Raw genomic sequence first — 14,240 nt, 5'->3', positions numbered from 1 at the left:
CTGCTGCGAGGATTGCCTCTAAAGTGTGTCGTTTCATGTAAAAGGGTGCTACTGACGACCGAATGCCATCTGCGATACTTTGTACCGCGCCGCACATTGCAACTCGTCCAGACGGGCGTCGCGGCTTTGCCATCACCCCTTCAGATGTCTCCATTAGGCTATCACCTCCATGAGGCATGGCGTTTTCTTAGCACTCGAGTAGAAAGGCGAGTCTGCCGATGCGAGGGGTCACCGAGACTGACGAGAGACGAAACCGACCAAGCCGCCCTACCCACGGCCACGGTTATGGCCCTCACGATAGTCTCGTCGCTGTGGATTGGAGGGAGGAACGAGTGTGTGGAAACTTTGTCCAGCCTAATCGCCGGCACTTCAGCCCATGCTGTCATCTGCTCAACCTCCTTCAACCACCAGGCTGACGCCGCTCACCTTTCATCACATCTGGTGGCCGGCATCTTACTGTGCCCTCCACAACTTGACTGGCACGCTGGTAGACATCACCATCTTGACTTGTAATAGCCGCAGCGAGGCATGTTGCCTACAAAGTACCTACTGCACTCTTCGTCATCCATCATGAGCCTCGTTCGCTTTTCCCTGCTTGTCGACGTTTCCCAGCGCCAAAACACCCCACACCTCTTGTCAAGTTGTCGCTCTCGCAGTCGACCGGGGGGTTGGTCACACCCACGACCACAGCAGCAAACTCCACACCACCAGACGAGGCGGTGGCAGGGGTCGACTTCGCTGTCCAAAGGGACGACATCTTGGGGTCACTCGACGGCCAAGGAAAAGCGTTCCTCAGCCCAAGGGCAAAGACAAGAACGCAAGCGTCTGCGTCCACGTCCACCTCGACCGTCTTCGTGATTGGAGGCATCTTCCACCTTTTGGTAGACCGTAGGGGCCTCCAGATGGCTGATTGGGCCCGACGCCCCTTCGCCGTCTTAGGGGCCGCCGGCAACCGCCTTCTGTCGGACCACCAGAAACGGCCGTCGGAGCCAAATGCTGCTCGTCCAGTCCCGTCTGCGTTAGGGACCCTCTTCCCGCCCGCATGAAAACGTCCTCCTAGATTTTTCTCATGCGACCCGACGGATGCTCTCGCTCCCGCCGCTGGAACTGAAAGGGAGCAAGTCAATTCGATCCCGAGAAAAGGGAGAAACAATTCCAATGTTTCGGGCTCACGGCGGAACATGTCTTGGCTCCTCGCTCTCCGGCTACAGGCTGTGCAGGGCACGGCAGGGTACCAAGGACGGGCCATCATCGAAGTGCAGGCCTGGGCGAGGTAACCCCCTCCGCCCTGGCAATCCATGATAACGCACATCTGCATGTACGCGAGTGTGCCAGAGAAAAAAAGAAGCATCACGAACCCGTGGTCCAAACGGACCAACACCCTTGGACCTGGCCTGCCCAGCCTCCAGGGCCATGGTCTGCGGACAGACCGAGCTTTTCTGGGGGAGAATCCATCTACTTTAAAATGAGGCCGACGACGACAACGAGATACCGTATCGGACGCAATCAAGATGCAATCTGTCTGTTAACATGAAGGGGTCAGGTGGAGGGCCGCAAGTGCGATTTCGCAATGGCCCGGCCGATCTCTTCCGGGAATGGCGCCCGGAAGCCAAGATCGACCGACAACAACGACGTTATTGTTTGTCCGGCGCGCATCTATCAAAAGACGCTCCACCGCCTCCGCGCCATCATGTGGCCGTGGAACAATATCAAGATGCTTCAATGGTGTGGAACTCTGATGGCACGCAGCATGTGTGTGCTTCGCCCTCTAAAGGTCGCCGTAGACATTCGATACTCTGGCCCACGATCTGGACTGATACCTGCTGCACCGTGCCGCGCGATTGCGATGCAAGTGCTGGAAAAGGGAAGCTTCAAGAGCAAAAAAAAAAAAAAACGGCTTGTCTCACAGGAAGCGAAGAGGGTGCCGACATCTCACTGGACAGATGCGAGGCACAGAGCGTTGCATCGTCAAAGTGACACCACGTTCGGTCGGCAGATTCCCTACGGGATGCACGAATCACATCGTGAACAACGGTTCCAGTTCTTTTCTCCGCCGTATCCCTAAGACGCCAGATGCGGGATAAATCCTTTTTTTTTTTTCCCCTTCTTTGCCTCACAAATCCCAGACCGACATTTTGTCTCGTCTCCTCCGCCGCCTGGCCATCGCAAGCAATTCAGTTCGCCCCAACCGTCTCGCCTTTCTCTCTCTGCCGCTGAGGGGAATGCCAATGATGGGGTTGTGTGCGCCAGCAGGTCAAGCGTGCAGCGCCATGCGATAAATGTTTCCTCAAAAAGTACAAGGCTCGCCCTTGCAGCCAGCGCACGCGAGAGAAGAGATGTTTCTTCGCGCCCTGCAGCCGCCTTGCCCGTCTGAGAAACGATCTCAAACCTGAGGCGCGCCAGTGAGTTCAAGGGCAAGGGCTGACGCTGTTCTTCTGTGTTTCGTCGCCAGCATGCCGAATTCCAGCAACGAGGGGTTGCTTCTCGAGCTCTTTGGGCCAGTCACGGCCCCGGGAACGGGCAACCCCCTGCTGTTCGTCTGATGTGCTGCGACAGACATTGTCGAGACTGGAAGACGGTCATTCGCTCACTAGGTTGGGTCTGTGAGCTCCACGGCCTGTCACTGGACGAGAGCTGTCAGTTAAAGCTTGGGAGTGCGGCAACGCACAAACCCAAGCCATCGGGGACGAGACAAGCTTATCAGCGTTTTTTCTTTGCAAGGGCCCTGACCCAAACGCTCCTGACGGCTCAAGTGCTTCATTATGCCAAAGCAAAGCCCTGCAACCGCATGGCGATTCGTTTCGGGACGACTGCAAGCGCAGAGTGTCTCTGGCAACTGGTAATGCTCAACGTTTTCCGGAAGACGATCGGGGTCATGCTCCCGTACCCGCATCCGTAGAGATACAAGGCCGTACCGCGTCCGTCTCTGGCCGGAAGCAACACACACAGTGTACGGAGAGCTGTCGACAGGGTACGGCAGCAGTAGGACCCAAAATCGCCATGCGCGTGATATCGCTATTCGTACCTTATGCGACGTGATACGAAGTGCAAGGCTCATCGCTGGTGCTTGGCGGCGACGGGCCATCAGCAATCAAGATTCGGAATGAGAAGAGGGTCCTTTTCTCTCTCGCATAGTTCCGGCGCGGCGCATTTTGGCCCATTCATCGGCCCATGTGCTGTCGGCTGCCAGCCCAAGACCAGACTGATGCCGGCAGACGGTAAATTGACCAGGGCATCCTCAGTGGGGGCCTCGAAAGATGCGATGAATTCCAACACGATGAATGCACATTCGACGCCGTGTCCCTACCTCCGCCCTCGTCTCTTCATTCACCTATCACGCCCGGCTTGTCTGCCTGGCTCATCAGCAACGGACCACCTCCGAGCCTGAACCCGGTGGTTTTGCGGACTGGCGGGCTCGCTTCCTCGGTCCCTTGACTGTCTGTCCCTTGCTGCCGAACATTCTCTTCCTTCCATTCCTTCCAACACCCTTACACAGTTAAAGGGTCCGCCGGGGCTTTCAGACCGACTGTCTCTCGCGTATGAATACCCACGACGATACTCCGTACTCCGTACCCGCCGAACAGGCTCGCCAGGTCGCATCTTCAGTCTCTCACTCCCTCACAATGGGACTAGCCCACCTCTCCCAGTTCTAGCGCACCCACTAGAAGTGGCTCTGGTGGACATATGGCGGCCGAGTTAACCACACCTTCTTGGTCTCCCATCCCCACAGTCGCATTTCCACTGGACATCACAGATCACCGCCTGGCGCCTGCACAAAGTCAACGTTTTTCAACGGGCCACTCAGCGGTCAGCATCGCGGCAGCCTTAGAATTCCAGCCACAAAACGACAAGCACGCCAACCTCTATGCGAGATGATGCTAGCCCACATATGGTAAGGTGCTAGCCGGCCCAACTTTCTAAAATTGTATCACGGCCCTCTTCACATTTTTTCACCCTTCCCTGCTGTTGCGAAGGAATGGCGAGAGAAAGTTGGGCACGTGATGGGGAAGGTTGACCGTGTCGAGAGTCAGTCGCCTCCAGTCTCTAGAAAGGTCTCGGGGAACCGAAAGGTGGCTTCTGTGGAATGTCTTAGACACTTCAGCGGCCCGTTCTCGACAAAGCCTTTCTCCTTGGTCAAGTGCGCCAGCGGCGATAATTTGAAGTACGGAGGCATGGCCGTTGATGTGCGGCCAAACCAATCCTATCCAATTCGTACGGAGTACAGTGCTCACTCGAAGATCAGCGGATCAGCCTTCACCAGCCGACGCACGCCATGCATCTTCTCCATACGGTATCCCTTGCTGGAGGCCGTGATCCGAAACACATGGCTATCTATGCTGTCATATTCCTTGGGTCGCATTTGCCAGCTCTCGCTACCTCTGGCGCTCGTCCGTTGCGCCGGGCTCTGTATGATCGTCGCGGAATCCGGAGAATGATACACGTCCCGCAACGCATGGCTCCTGGCAGAAACAAAGATCCTCTCGGGACGCGGCAACCCCATCCCATGTTGCCGCTCTCCGTTGATAACAGATGCGGTATCATGCACTATCTTCGAGCCAGCCTTACGTGGCGAGCCGTCTCATCTCTCTTGCCGCTGGCCGAGTCGTCTTACCTATTGGATGGTACTAAGCGAGCGCTACGGGCTTGTATCACGAAATTTCCACTCGCTACATGATATGCAATAGGGTTTTGTTTCAACGCCAAAATCTGCAGGGCATTGCTGACTGCCGATAGTTCAGTACGGCATGTCTATGAGCCGTACGCCACTATTATCAGCTGCATGGAATGGGTATATGCGGGAGACATCCAAAGCATGCTACCGGACTGATTCGCGAATAGCTCGGTGCGCATCTCCCGGCGATGTGGGGCCGGGGCCGCGCCGACTCAACCAACTTGAGATGGTTGTCCAATGTCTATGGCTGGAGAGGCGCAGCATAGCTGATGTTGCAGCTAACGCGCAGAGAAACAAAACAAAATACCACTCGCTTGCGGATCGATAGAATTCCAGCTTCGTCTCTTCTTTCGGATGCTGACTTTGGACGGGCCATGTGTTTGCCGGGGGGCTGACAAAGCCCAAGATAGGATGTCAGCAGTCCGATGTTGAGGCTATGCACGCCGTCTTGGCTATGGCACTTTGAGGCTTCGGATTCGACAGTAATCCTCTCGAGCGCTTGCGACTCATCGGTCGCTCAAGTCTTCAAGGTTTGGCCAGACTCTGGCGCACCCGAGCAAATTATTTAGGGTTATCAGAATACGATATTTTCAGGTGGACAAAAGATCACAGTTATCTGCCTACGGCTAGTTGCCCAGCAGTGGCGCAGTCAGCCTAATTTACTACGCAGGATTCGAACCATGTCCTAGCCTTCAGGACGCTCATCTCGTCGAGACTAATCTGGAATGGCGGCCAGGTCTACGCTTCCTGAGAAGATCCTGAGGCCATCAAACGCATCTCACCGCCATGAACTATTGGGATCATCCGAGTATGCGCATTTCAACATTGAAGAGCATCGTTCACCCACGGTACTGAGTCAGCCGCACAAGGCAAATGTTGGTGAGCTGTTAGCCTAAGGGGACGCCGCGAGGGCTCCCATCAGTGAGCAATAGGCAATGCGCTCATGATGCCTCTCCTCGACGATAGGAGGTCATCTGCAGCTCTCCTGTGGCTTATACTGTGAGCTTATTCGGGTAGCCGATTAACGAGCTTATGGTGCTGACGCTCATGCAGTGCTGACATGCGACTGCGCAGCTTCCATTCTTTCAGATCCTACGTGTAGCCTTACGACGTTTCCTGCACTGTCTGCCCAAGTATCCCATCGTTGGTCAGACGTTGCTGATATTGTATGGCACAATGCAACGCTTTTCCTCGATGACGATCAGCCCTAACCTGCAAAAACGCAGCAACATGAGCGTTTGATATGCCTCTAGGTGGCAGCGATGCATCGAACAGACACGATTCACGCTCCAATAACCGTAGCAAGATATAGTGTCCGTTCAAGGCATGACGGCATAAGCGTCTATCGTGTCACACACGGGCCAGCACTACGGCGTTGCGAGACCCTCCGTCTCGGTCTGAAACGGATCGAAACATGTTCAACCGTAATAAATCCAACGCTGGGGGGTTGCACTCGTCGCAAAGACCCGAATGGCACCGGCCGTCCACGACTCAGACATGGATCATGCACTGTTCAACGATGGCACGATGGAAAGTTCCAAGGGAGCTCCGTTTCGATTAGTTTGAAACGGCCTCTTATCAAATTCGATGCCGATCGGAGGCAAGCAGTAGGGGTTCTCCTCGATTGCTTCTCCGCATCGCCGTCTCCGCCTCCGCATTCTCCCCTACTTCCACCCCGCCCGACGGTGCTGGTCCCGGCGGTGCACCGTGCCCGGCACGCCGGTGTTGCAGTCTCCACCTCATTCGGGGGATGGAAAAGCAAAAACGGCGACATGACATCATCCCTGCAACACCCCCACCTACTGCATCCAACAGCCCAACCACCAACCTTTTCCGACGTCACTGGACATATTTTGATGGATTGAATGCTTTCTTCAAACCTGCTCCCTCGAGTACAGGAGGAAACAAGCTTAAGCTAACGATTCAGTCAGGCTTTTTTCTACAATGCAAAGATTGGATCGAACTCCATTACCAACCGCATCCATGACTGCCGTCGCACAGTTTGTTACTTGGACGTAATTCGCCTCAATGAACTACTACGCGAGAGACAAGACAGAGACATTACGTTTCGACCAGCCTCCCACTACGCGGCAAAGGATCCACTGACTCCTCGCTTCCAACCTCCTCACGCCGTTTCCTTTGCGCATGACTACTCGCAATTCTAGATTGCTTCTGCTGCTTCGACTAGTCTCATTCCGCTCTACATTGGGTACAGAAGAGACCAACCTTGTTACCCGACGCCACATGTACATGTGTGCCACAGTGTAACAGTATCACGGCGTCCAGAGCCGGACTGCAGGAATGGCATATTGTCGAAGTTGGACACTGCGGGATGTTACTTTTGGGAGTAGTGCACCTCTTTTCTTCCCGGCGATCGACGGTAGTTGATAAACCCTGGCCATGCTTCTGCGGTCTGTCGTGTGGCAGTTTGGCAGAAACGTGTATTTGGGTTGGGCTGCGTGGGGACACTGCACCGTGACGTCGCTTATCGCTGACTTCCCCCTCCATTACCACGATTCATCATACCTAAGTACCACCCTGCCACCCTCTCTTCGACTTTATAGAGTCACCGTGCAGGTGTGTACACGCTGTTGGAAACCAGGGTCTGGAACCTTCTTTCCACGTAGGAATTGTGTGTGCCCATGGATGTTATGGGCAAAGTTGGAATATATCCTGGTGGTGGGGGCTTTTGCGAATGAGGCTTGGTAGCGTCATATGGCCTTTGCCAACTCTGCATGGTGACCAGGGCCAGCCATGGTTCGTCGTGCCAATCTTTTGGTTCGGGCTTCGCGAGCCGGAGCGTCAGGGTCTAGCAAAATTGACCCTCCAATTATCTAAGGTGTTGTCGGAGTAGATCTGGAGGGTTTGCTACGTAGGCCATGCGTAGCGTTCCCGCTACCGCAAACCACGCGTTCCTGTTTTGCCAGACGAGGGACCTGGTTAGCAAAAAGACCCCTGGCAAACATCGGTAGACAGGCACGCCCGTCCGCATATTGTGTGTATGTACCCCCCTCCAAATCCTGCAGTTAAGCCATCATCGCGGGACAGAGAGAGAGCAGCAATGTACGATGCCGCGTGGATGGTGTTTTTTTTTTTTTTTTGGGCAGAACGATGAGGTCACACAGTATTGCGCACAATCTCGGGATGTACCCTTTTGCACGCCGCTTTCAAGTGTTACATTGTTGAAGGGGATTATGCAGGTTGTAGAAATCATGGCTTTCGCGTATCGTGCATCATTTGGGTCCCGGTGACGGAAGTATCGGGTGATGGGAAGGGTCCCTGATGGTACATACATATGTCGCTGTCGTTGCTTTGGCGTGAGTATATTGCCTGGACCATGGGGTTTGTTCTTGTTGCAATATACCTTTACGTGGGGTTATACGCCTTGGTGTCGTCGAGTTGGTCACTAGGTAAATGTACGTTTTGGTCCGCTTAAGCACGCAAGGTGAAAGTTGAGGGATCAAAGTGAAATGATGTCTAGCTTCGGTGTGGGAAATGCAACAACGGCGGCCGCGGCCCGTTCCCTGATGTCTCATCACCACGGTGTCGGAGAAGAAGAAAAAAAAAAGATGAAGAAATAAGAAAAGATTTCGGAAAATTAAGAGTGTGGTTTTTGGTTTAATTCCAAACGCGCTAGTGGTGAGGCGGACTTTCGCCCTGCGGCTGGAAAAGAACTCTCGGTGATTGTATGTTGATTGACTGTGTTACTTGCCAATGGAGGAGATTGGGATACAAAAGAAGAAGAGCCATTTTTTGCTTGTGCTGGTGCTTGGTTGGGAGCGTTCGAGATGCCGAGATGTTGAATATTGGATTGGGGGTGAGATAAGTTATAGTGTGGTTGCTTCTTCGTGGTAATTGCCAGCTAGATACCTTTCGTACGGAACGAAGGAAAAGGGCAGGAGACACCGTATGTGCGTGGATCTTTCAACTAAAGATTGAGATGATGTTTGGTTTCTTGTTGCAGACGATTGAGGATGTACTTTGGATACCTTACATTTCATCACCGCAGCAAGACAAGATATTAGACGGCTCTTGGGTGCCCTCGGACGTACGGTCAATAAACGTTGATTACTGAGATCGAGATGCACTCACCAAACGGTTTTCTCCTCGTCCATCAGCATAGGCTGTTGGGGAGCTCTCCAAGATCTCGAGACTGGCGGGTGAGTGTCTCCTCTAGGGACTGTGACTTCTATCCCAGACTGTCAGAGCATCGCCATCAACAAGAACTCCAGCGCGAAAGCTGTCCCGGCCCCGCGGAGAATCCATTGCAAACAGACAAGGTGGGCCACATTCGTTTCGGGAGACAAGTTTGCATCCCCTGATGTTGACGTGAAGAAGGATCTCTGTGGTGGACCCACGACAGATAGAAAACCAGTTAGGACGCGGGATCGCGGCATCTTCGGGACCGTCATTCAGAGGAGTCTGCCTGACACTGATGCAAACTTGCCTTGGTAGATGTGTCGTTAGGTGCTGGATTTCTTCCCCGTCCCAAGAGGCCAGGAAACCAACTTCACATCCAGATGGGAGGGCTCACTCCGCGGGTCGGTCTTCACGAAGGTCGTGTCTACAGCTGTGTGGCAGGTTGGCCCGGAGATCATGGCAGAAGTCTCCCGTCACACGACGGCAAAACGCTTTATGAGAAAGATTTATCTTACCATCAGTTTGGAATTGAGCGTGTCTGAACGCTAAAGGGCCGCATACGGAGAAGGGTAAGGCACTTCGTCTTAATAGTTAATATGTATGTACATCCATATGGTGACGACCACTAATGGGGTGTAAGTACGCCGCACGCCTACGCGGTATGCACATGGGTTGCTGTGCTCGATATGACGATGGTGAAAAGCTAAACTTGGTTAGAAAATGATCGCCAGGCGGACTCGAGTCCACATTTCGCCATCGACAAGTTGACTTTACTCGACCTTGGACCAGCCTACGCAGCACAACTCGTGAACAACGTCCTCAAACTCTCTGCTATACTCACAGGCAGAGTCAGAGACATCATGATCAACTGTAGAACTTTGCCATAAACGGAACTAAGCGGCAGTCACTGCGAGCTTGTTGCGATTTCTCATCAGGCTCGAGTAAAATTGCATTGGTCTTTACTCGTATGACTTCCCGCGCATACTGTATCTTAGAGCTGATGCCCTCCCGATCGCCGAGGAGTAATATATCTCGACGAAGGGATATAGCATTATTCACCTGTTTTCCAACACAAGTTCTTCCAGCATGAGATATCAAATCCTCTGAACGTCCGAGTTCCTCCCATGCCGTGAAATGACCAGTACCTTCCTTGACACCTGACGTACTGACCCTCAACTCATTCTGCAATTAGACGCTCGTCGCTATAGAAGTAGAAGCGGCAAACTCGTAGTCAATGGTCAATCCAAACCCACGTGCAACCTCCAGTGCCGTCTTGCCTGCCTCGCTGCCGCCTGCCTTGGTGCTAAGCTAGCCGTTATAGACCTCCGCCGCGGTGGTCAACAGGCTCTTGTCCTGCAACCCCCCATCAACGCCTTTCGCAGCAGCCTTGAGAATGAAGCCAACCACAGAATGCAAACTGGCCTCCTTCGACAAAGAGGCATGTGTGCATAGCTCCCGCAACAAAGGATCGCAGTGTTCTTTTACCGCTCGGAGGAACCTCCAGCAGCCGCAATGCATCAACAGCCACGGGAAGGCCATCTCGAGAGATTCGGCGTGCAGAGCTAAAACTAGCGACAGGGTAATGTTCTCGGGGGCGAGACTACCACCGGTCATGTTCTTATCTGTCCCCGCTGCCCTTGCCTTGACGGCCTGCTGCCGAAGTCGATCTCTGGCCCTACGTTCTTGTGGATCGCAGATTTGTGACAGAGTGAAGCGCCGGTCATCATCTTCTGAGCGCTCCCGCCGATAGGTGCTACGCGCAACAATGTCGTCGAGCAGCTTAGGCGTCCAGTCCACATCGGTACTCGAAAAGATCTTGGCATCTGTTATGGCCCAAGATACGGGCGCGCCCTCTTTGATGCCCCGCGGCCCGGAGCGTGAGGTGACAGGCGCGTTACGCCGGCGATTTGTCGCGAAAGCCGCAGCTGAGAGAGCCGTCTGGAGGCAGAACTTCTGGTAACAACGTTCGGTAGTGCTGGGGTGTTTACCTCCAGCCCAAAAATTGTCGCAGCCTAGAAGGCCAATCATGACCTGCATATCGGGCCACGGTTCCTCCATCAAGTCCTCCACACGCAGGGCATTGTAGAGGTGAGCCGCAGTCATGCTGGAACCGCAAGCATTTGCGACGGCGAAACTGTAGGTATACACCTGAACGCGGATGCGGAAAAGCTAGAGACCGGCCATAACAGGGGAGTAGATCATGATGCGATGAGGCTGCATTGCCGCAGGCATAGGCAAACCCATCTCCGTGTACGCCTTAGCCTCTCCCTCGTATACCGGATCTCTATCCATTCTTCTCATTCTTGCACAAAGAATTTGCATCCGGTAGTCGTTTGAAGTAGGCCAAGTCTTGAGTTCCAAGCTTTTGTGGAACTCCAGGTGAGTTTCTAGAGACTTCCTCGTGATCGTAAGCTCATTCATCATGGCCACCAAGCTTTGTAGCGACACGGCACGTATCGTGTGATGAATGTCAAGAAAGGCTTGTCCAGTGAAGATAAGCGAAAAGGAGACGTTCTTTGAGTTCATTTCGAAAAGTCTCATTTCGCGCAAGAACTCATCCTCGACTGGGTACTCAGGAACCATTCGAATCACGGTAATGAGCTCCAGGAAAAAGTCCATCAGAAGAATCCTATCTTCGGCCGTCTTCTCTACACCCGTCTTGGAATCAAGGTTGCTAGAAGGGTCGTAAGTGCCGAGTATCTTTTCATTGATCAGTGGAAGCCTTTTAGGATGAAGGGCGTGGATGAAGCTGTTCATGACATGTGAGACGATGACGTACTTGTCGTAGTTGGAGCTGTTCATGTCCATTTGAAGGCGGACCTGTTATGGATCGAATCTCCTCGAGATGCACTACGCAAGATAGAGGTCGTTCAGAAAGCCGAAGACGCCCCCTTCTTGCGCGTCCAACAAAGACGCCACCTCCTTGACCAATCCACGAGCAATAGACGTGGCTACAGTAGTAGCGACAGCAGCAGAAGCGAGATCCAGAGTGCTATAACGATGGTTTACCCAGATACTCTTGATTTGAGCTCTGATCTTCTGTAGGTCGTTTGCCAGAGCCGAAACAGCAAACATGGCATCCCCCGGTGAACTTTGGGGCTCGGATCCGTAAGAGACGGGGTCTTCGTCGCGTGGTTTCGGTCTCTCATGTGACGCGTTGCGGAATGCTTCGATGAATGCTTCGGTCGGCTCGTCAACAGACAAAGCAGCGAATCTGTTGCCAAGATCTTTGGCCGGGTCGTTGGGCGCATCGTTGATGGCGTTTGTACCGGCATCTGCTGCGGCGTCTTCTGCTTTTGTATGTGCCATATAAGATCGTAACGCCTCTCTAACCTTCATCAGAACACCAACGAAGTATTCATGCTGTTCGTCGAACTGAGAATTTGGCTGAGCTCCGCCATCGCTCAAATGACCAGCAAACGCAGACCGCAGGCGGACAATGCGATCGATTGTGGTAGAGAAGACATCAGGCACGGAAACAGCCGGATCTTGGCGACCGGCAATGAAGGTCGCTAGTGGCAGGAAGCCCTTGATGGCGATGATGTATTTCGTCTCTGTCGTTGTCTCCAGATTCGATCCCTTCTTTCCTCCGCCGGCAGCGCGAGCCTTGGCTCTCTCCTTGCCCTTCAGACGCCCGCCTTTAGGACGCTGCTCGGACGTCTCTGCAGACCCGGGAACTGAGTTGGATAGTAGATCAGCAGGGTATCCGCAGGTATTGGCAGTCGAGGCGACCCATCGGGCGAATGAATCGGTATCTTGCTTGTACTGCCTGTAAATGCCTATCAATTCGAGCGGCAGCATCGTGAGAACTTCATGTGCTTCAAGAGGCGGGATGAATGGTACCGACGAGCAGTGGTGTGGTATTTTTGATTGTAGGGTATGGTAGGTAGTCGCGTGAAGTAGTCAAAGTCTGCGGTGTGTTCGGTTCCTTGTATATTCTATCAAACAGACCTTGTGGCTAGAATGGTAACGTGCAGTATTCAGAGGCACTGTGCGCCTCAATATTTCAAAGGTCGTGGGGACCTTTTGTTTATTGACCTGAGGCATCCTCAGAAGCATCCTCAGAGCGTACCAAAGATGAGGCAGGTAGATACGAGATGATGGAGTAGCCTCTCTTTAACAGGTGAGTGTAAGATCGTAAGTTAGACCCAACCTCAAGCTCGCTGTCCCCAGTTCCACACGAAATTGAAGCCAACTCGACACCCCTTTTCTTCCACATCACGCTTCAACTCTATCTCAATGCGACTGACATCCTCCATCGTCTTGACCGTCTCCTCCCCGCCGTCTTCGACTATGGACGTCAACGATGGTCTTATCAGACGCATGATGCCCGTGGTGGCTTCATCTCGAACGGAATCATCTGCAGCCCACGAGTTGAAGATCTTTTGCTCGCAATCTTGAAGTCCAAGCTTCTGAAACTTTTTGAGCAGGCCCATCGGCATTCTGGTGTAAGTGTGAGCATTGAGTTCTCCTGACTGTCGGCGCGAAAAGAGGTAAAGCAAGGCAACGACGGTGGGAACTACTCACAATCTATCCCTCCCTACCTTCGCATCATGCTGCATAGTAACCCACCAGAACTCCTCATACGCCCTGCTCAGCGGATAGAACCTGATGAACAGGTCGCTCATGTCCTCCCACAGAAGCCAGCCGCCCGGCACGAGCAACTCGCGCATGTTCGTGACAGCCACGTCCCAGTCGTCCTTCTTCAGCCCCAGGGCGAGTAGTCTTACATGAACGAGGTCGAAAGTGCCCCTGAGCTCTGCCGGAAACGGCTCAAGGACGTCGTGCTCCATAAAATCAAATGACACTTCCGATCTATGCGATTGAGGCAGTTTGAGCCCGTCGAGATCGAAGCCGTAGAGCTCTGAGCCCTGTGGTACGATCTGGGCCAGGGATGTCAGCCAGACGCCGCTTCCCGTTGCCACATCTGCAATCCGAGGGGCCCAGTCTCTGTTCTCTTCTTTGAGATGCGAGAGGATGTGCGCAGGGAGGAGGTCGACGGTTAGGGGCAGCCAGACTTTGAAGTGGTTGTCAGCCAGGCGCTCACGCTCGACGTCAATGTCACCGCGGTTGAGATTGTAGACCGTGTTGGTCCATGAGGCATCTTTGGATGCCTGTCGTTCTGCCATGTTGGGCGTTGATTCGTTTGTGACAGGCTTGTGATGTTTCCGACAATCGCCGTTCTTTTCGAGGTTGATTTCTGCACTATGTTCCTACGTGACAGATTAGTAATCCCGTGGTCTCCGAACACCTCTGTGTCCCTCGTGCATACTTCATGCAATTGGGTTTGGCAATATATTGGGGCTAGGTTCTTGATACGCGGGCAAAAGTCGAGCACCCCAGGTTGTGGTGTGCGGCTCTGGGCTCCTGGGGCTCCGGCCTCCATCTACCCCTCACTCGCAGATGACAACTCAAATCTCCAAGAACT

The 14,240-nt window shown here is 53.5% G+C and overlaps 5 protein-coding genes across 5 annotated transcripts; 2 read left to right on the top strand and 3 right to left on the bottom strand.

Moving 5' to 3' along the window:
- Positions 1 to 2,363: 2,363 nt before the first annotated feature.
- BDP55DRAFT_72694 (uncharacterized protein) lies at positions 2,364 to 3,206 on the bottom strand. Its single transcript, XM_060579219.1, has one exon. The coding sequence runs from the start codon at positions 3,083 to 3,085 to the stop codon at positions 2,642 to 2,644; it is 444 nt and encodes a 147-aa protein (XP_060431635.1). The 5' UTR covers positions 3,086 to 3,206; the 3' UTR covers positions 2,364 to 2,641.
- A 735-nt stretch (positions 3,207 to 3,941) lies between these two features.
- Positions 3,942 to 5,036, top strand: BDP55DRAFT_72706 (uncharacterized protein). Its single transcript, XM_060579240.1, has 2 exons — positions 3,942 to 4,184; positions 4,244 to 5,036. Exons 1-2 carry the CDS (start codon positions 4,002 to 4,004, stop codon positions 4,673 to 4,675), a joined length of 615 nt encoding a protein of 204 aa, XP_060431634.1. The 5' UTR covers positions 3,942 to 4,001; the 3' UTR covers positions 4,676 to 5,036.
- A 742-nt stretch (positions 5,037 to 5,778) lies between these two features.
- On the top strand, positions 5,779 to 6,700 carry BDP55DRAFT_72688 (uncharacterized protein). Its single transcript, XM_060579212.1, has one exon. It carries the CDS (start codon positions 5,935 to 5,937, stop codon positions 6,535 to 6,537), a length of 603 nt encoding a protein of 200 aa, XP_060431633.1. The 5' UTR covers positions 5,779 to 5,934; the 3' UTR covers positions 6,538 to 6,700.
- Positions 6,701 to 9,884: 3,184 nt separating this feature from the next.
- On the bottom strand, positions 9,885 to 12,613 carry BDP55DRAFT_713758 (uncharacterized protein; the record flags this gene model as incomplete). Its single annotated transcript, XM_060578250.1, has 3 exons — positions 9,885 to 10,960; positions 11,000 to 11,632; positions 11,732 to 12,613. The coding sequence occupies 3 exons, from the start codon at positions 12,611 to 12,613 to the stop codon at positions 10,121 to 10,123; spliced, it is 2,355 nt and encodes a 784-aa protein (XP_060431632.1). The 3' UTR covers positions 9,885 to 10,120.
- Positions 12,614 to 12,687: 74 nt separating this feature from the next.
- Positions 12,688 to 14,200, bottom strand: BDP55DRAFT_713757 (methyltransferase domain-containing protein). Its single transcript, XM_060578249.1, has 2 exons — positions 13,340 to 14,200; positions 12,688 to 13,255 (listed from the first exon to the last, which is right to left on the bottom strand). The coding sequence occupies exons 1-2, from the start codon at positions 13,939 to 13,941 to the stop codon at positions 12,967 to 12,969; spliced, it is 891 nt and encodes a 296-aa protein (XP_060431631.1). The 5' UTR covers positions 13,942 to 14,200; the 3' UTR covers positions 12,688 to 12,966.
- Between the last annotated feature and the right edge of the window lie 40 nt (positions 14,201 to 14,240).

This window comes from Colletotrichum godetiae (genome assembly GCF_030913485.1).
Source record: "Colletotrichum godetiae strain CBS 193.32 chromosome Unknown BDP55scaffold_13, whole genome shotgun sequence".
In the NCBI taxonomy this organism is placed as follows: domain Eukaryota; kingdom Fungi; phylum Ascomycota; class Sordariomycetes; order Glomerellales; family Glomerellaceae; genus Colletotrichum; species Colletotrichum godetiae.
Note: the sequence above shows the minus strand (reverse complement) of the source record. Positions and strands in the feature narration are given on the sequence as shown.

What these genes read in the sequence shown, in the direction of transcription:
- BDP55DRAFT_713757 (XM_060578249.1), bottom strand. Translation starts at nt 13,941, where the DNA reads ATGGCAGAACGACAGGCATCCAAAGATGCCTCATGGACCAACACGGTC. An exon ending in AAGGTAGGGAGGGATAGATT is followed by an intron (nt 13,256 to 13,339) that starts GTGAGTAGTTCC and finishes CACTTACACCAG; the next exon opens with AATGCCGATGGGCCTGCTCA.
- BDP55DRAFT_72688 (XM_060579212.1), top strand. Translation starts at nt 5,935, where the DNA reads ATGCATCGAACAGACACGATTCACGCTCCAATAACCGTAGCAAGATAT.
- BDP55DRAFT_72694 (XM_060579219.1), bottom strand. Translation starts at nt 3,085, where the DNA reads ATGGCCCGTCGCCGCCAAGCACCAGCGATGAGCCTTGCACTTCGTATC.
- BDP55DRAFT_72706 (XM_060579240.1), top strand. Translation starts at nt 4,002, where the DNA reads ATGGGGAAGGTTGACCGTGTCGAGAGTCAGTCGCCTCCAGTCTCTAGA. An exon ending in ACGGAGGCATGGCCGTTGAT is followed by an intron (nt 4,185 to 4,243) that starts GTGCGGCCAAAC and finishes CTCGAAGATCAG; the next exon opens with CGGATCAGCCTTCACCAGCC.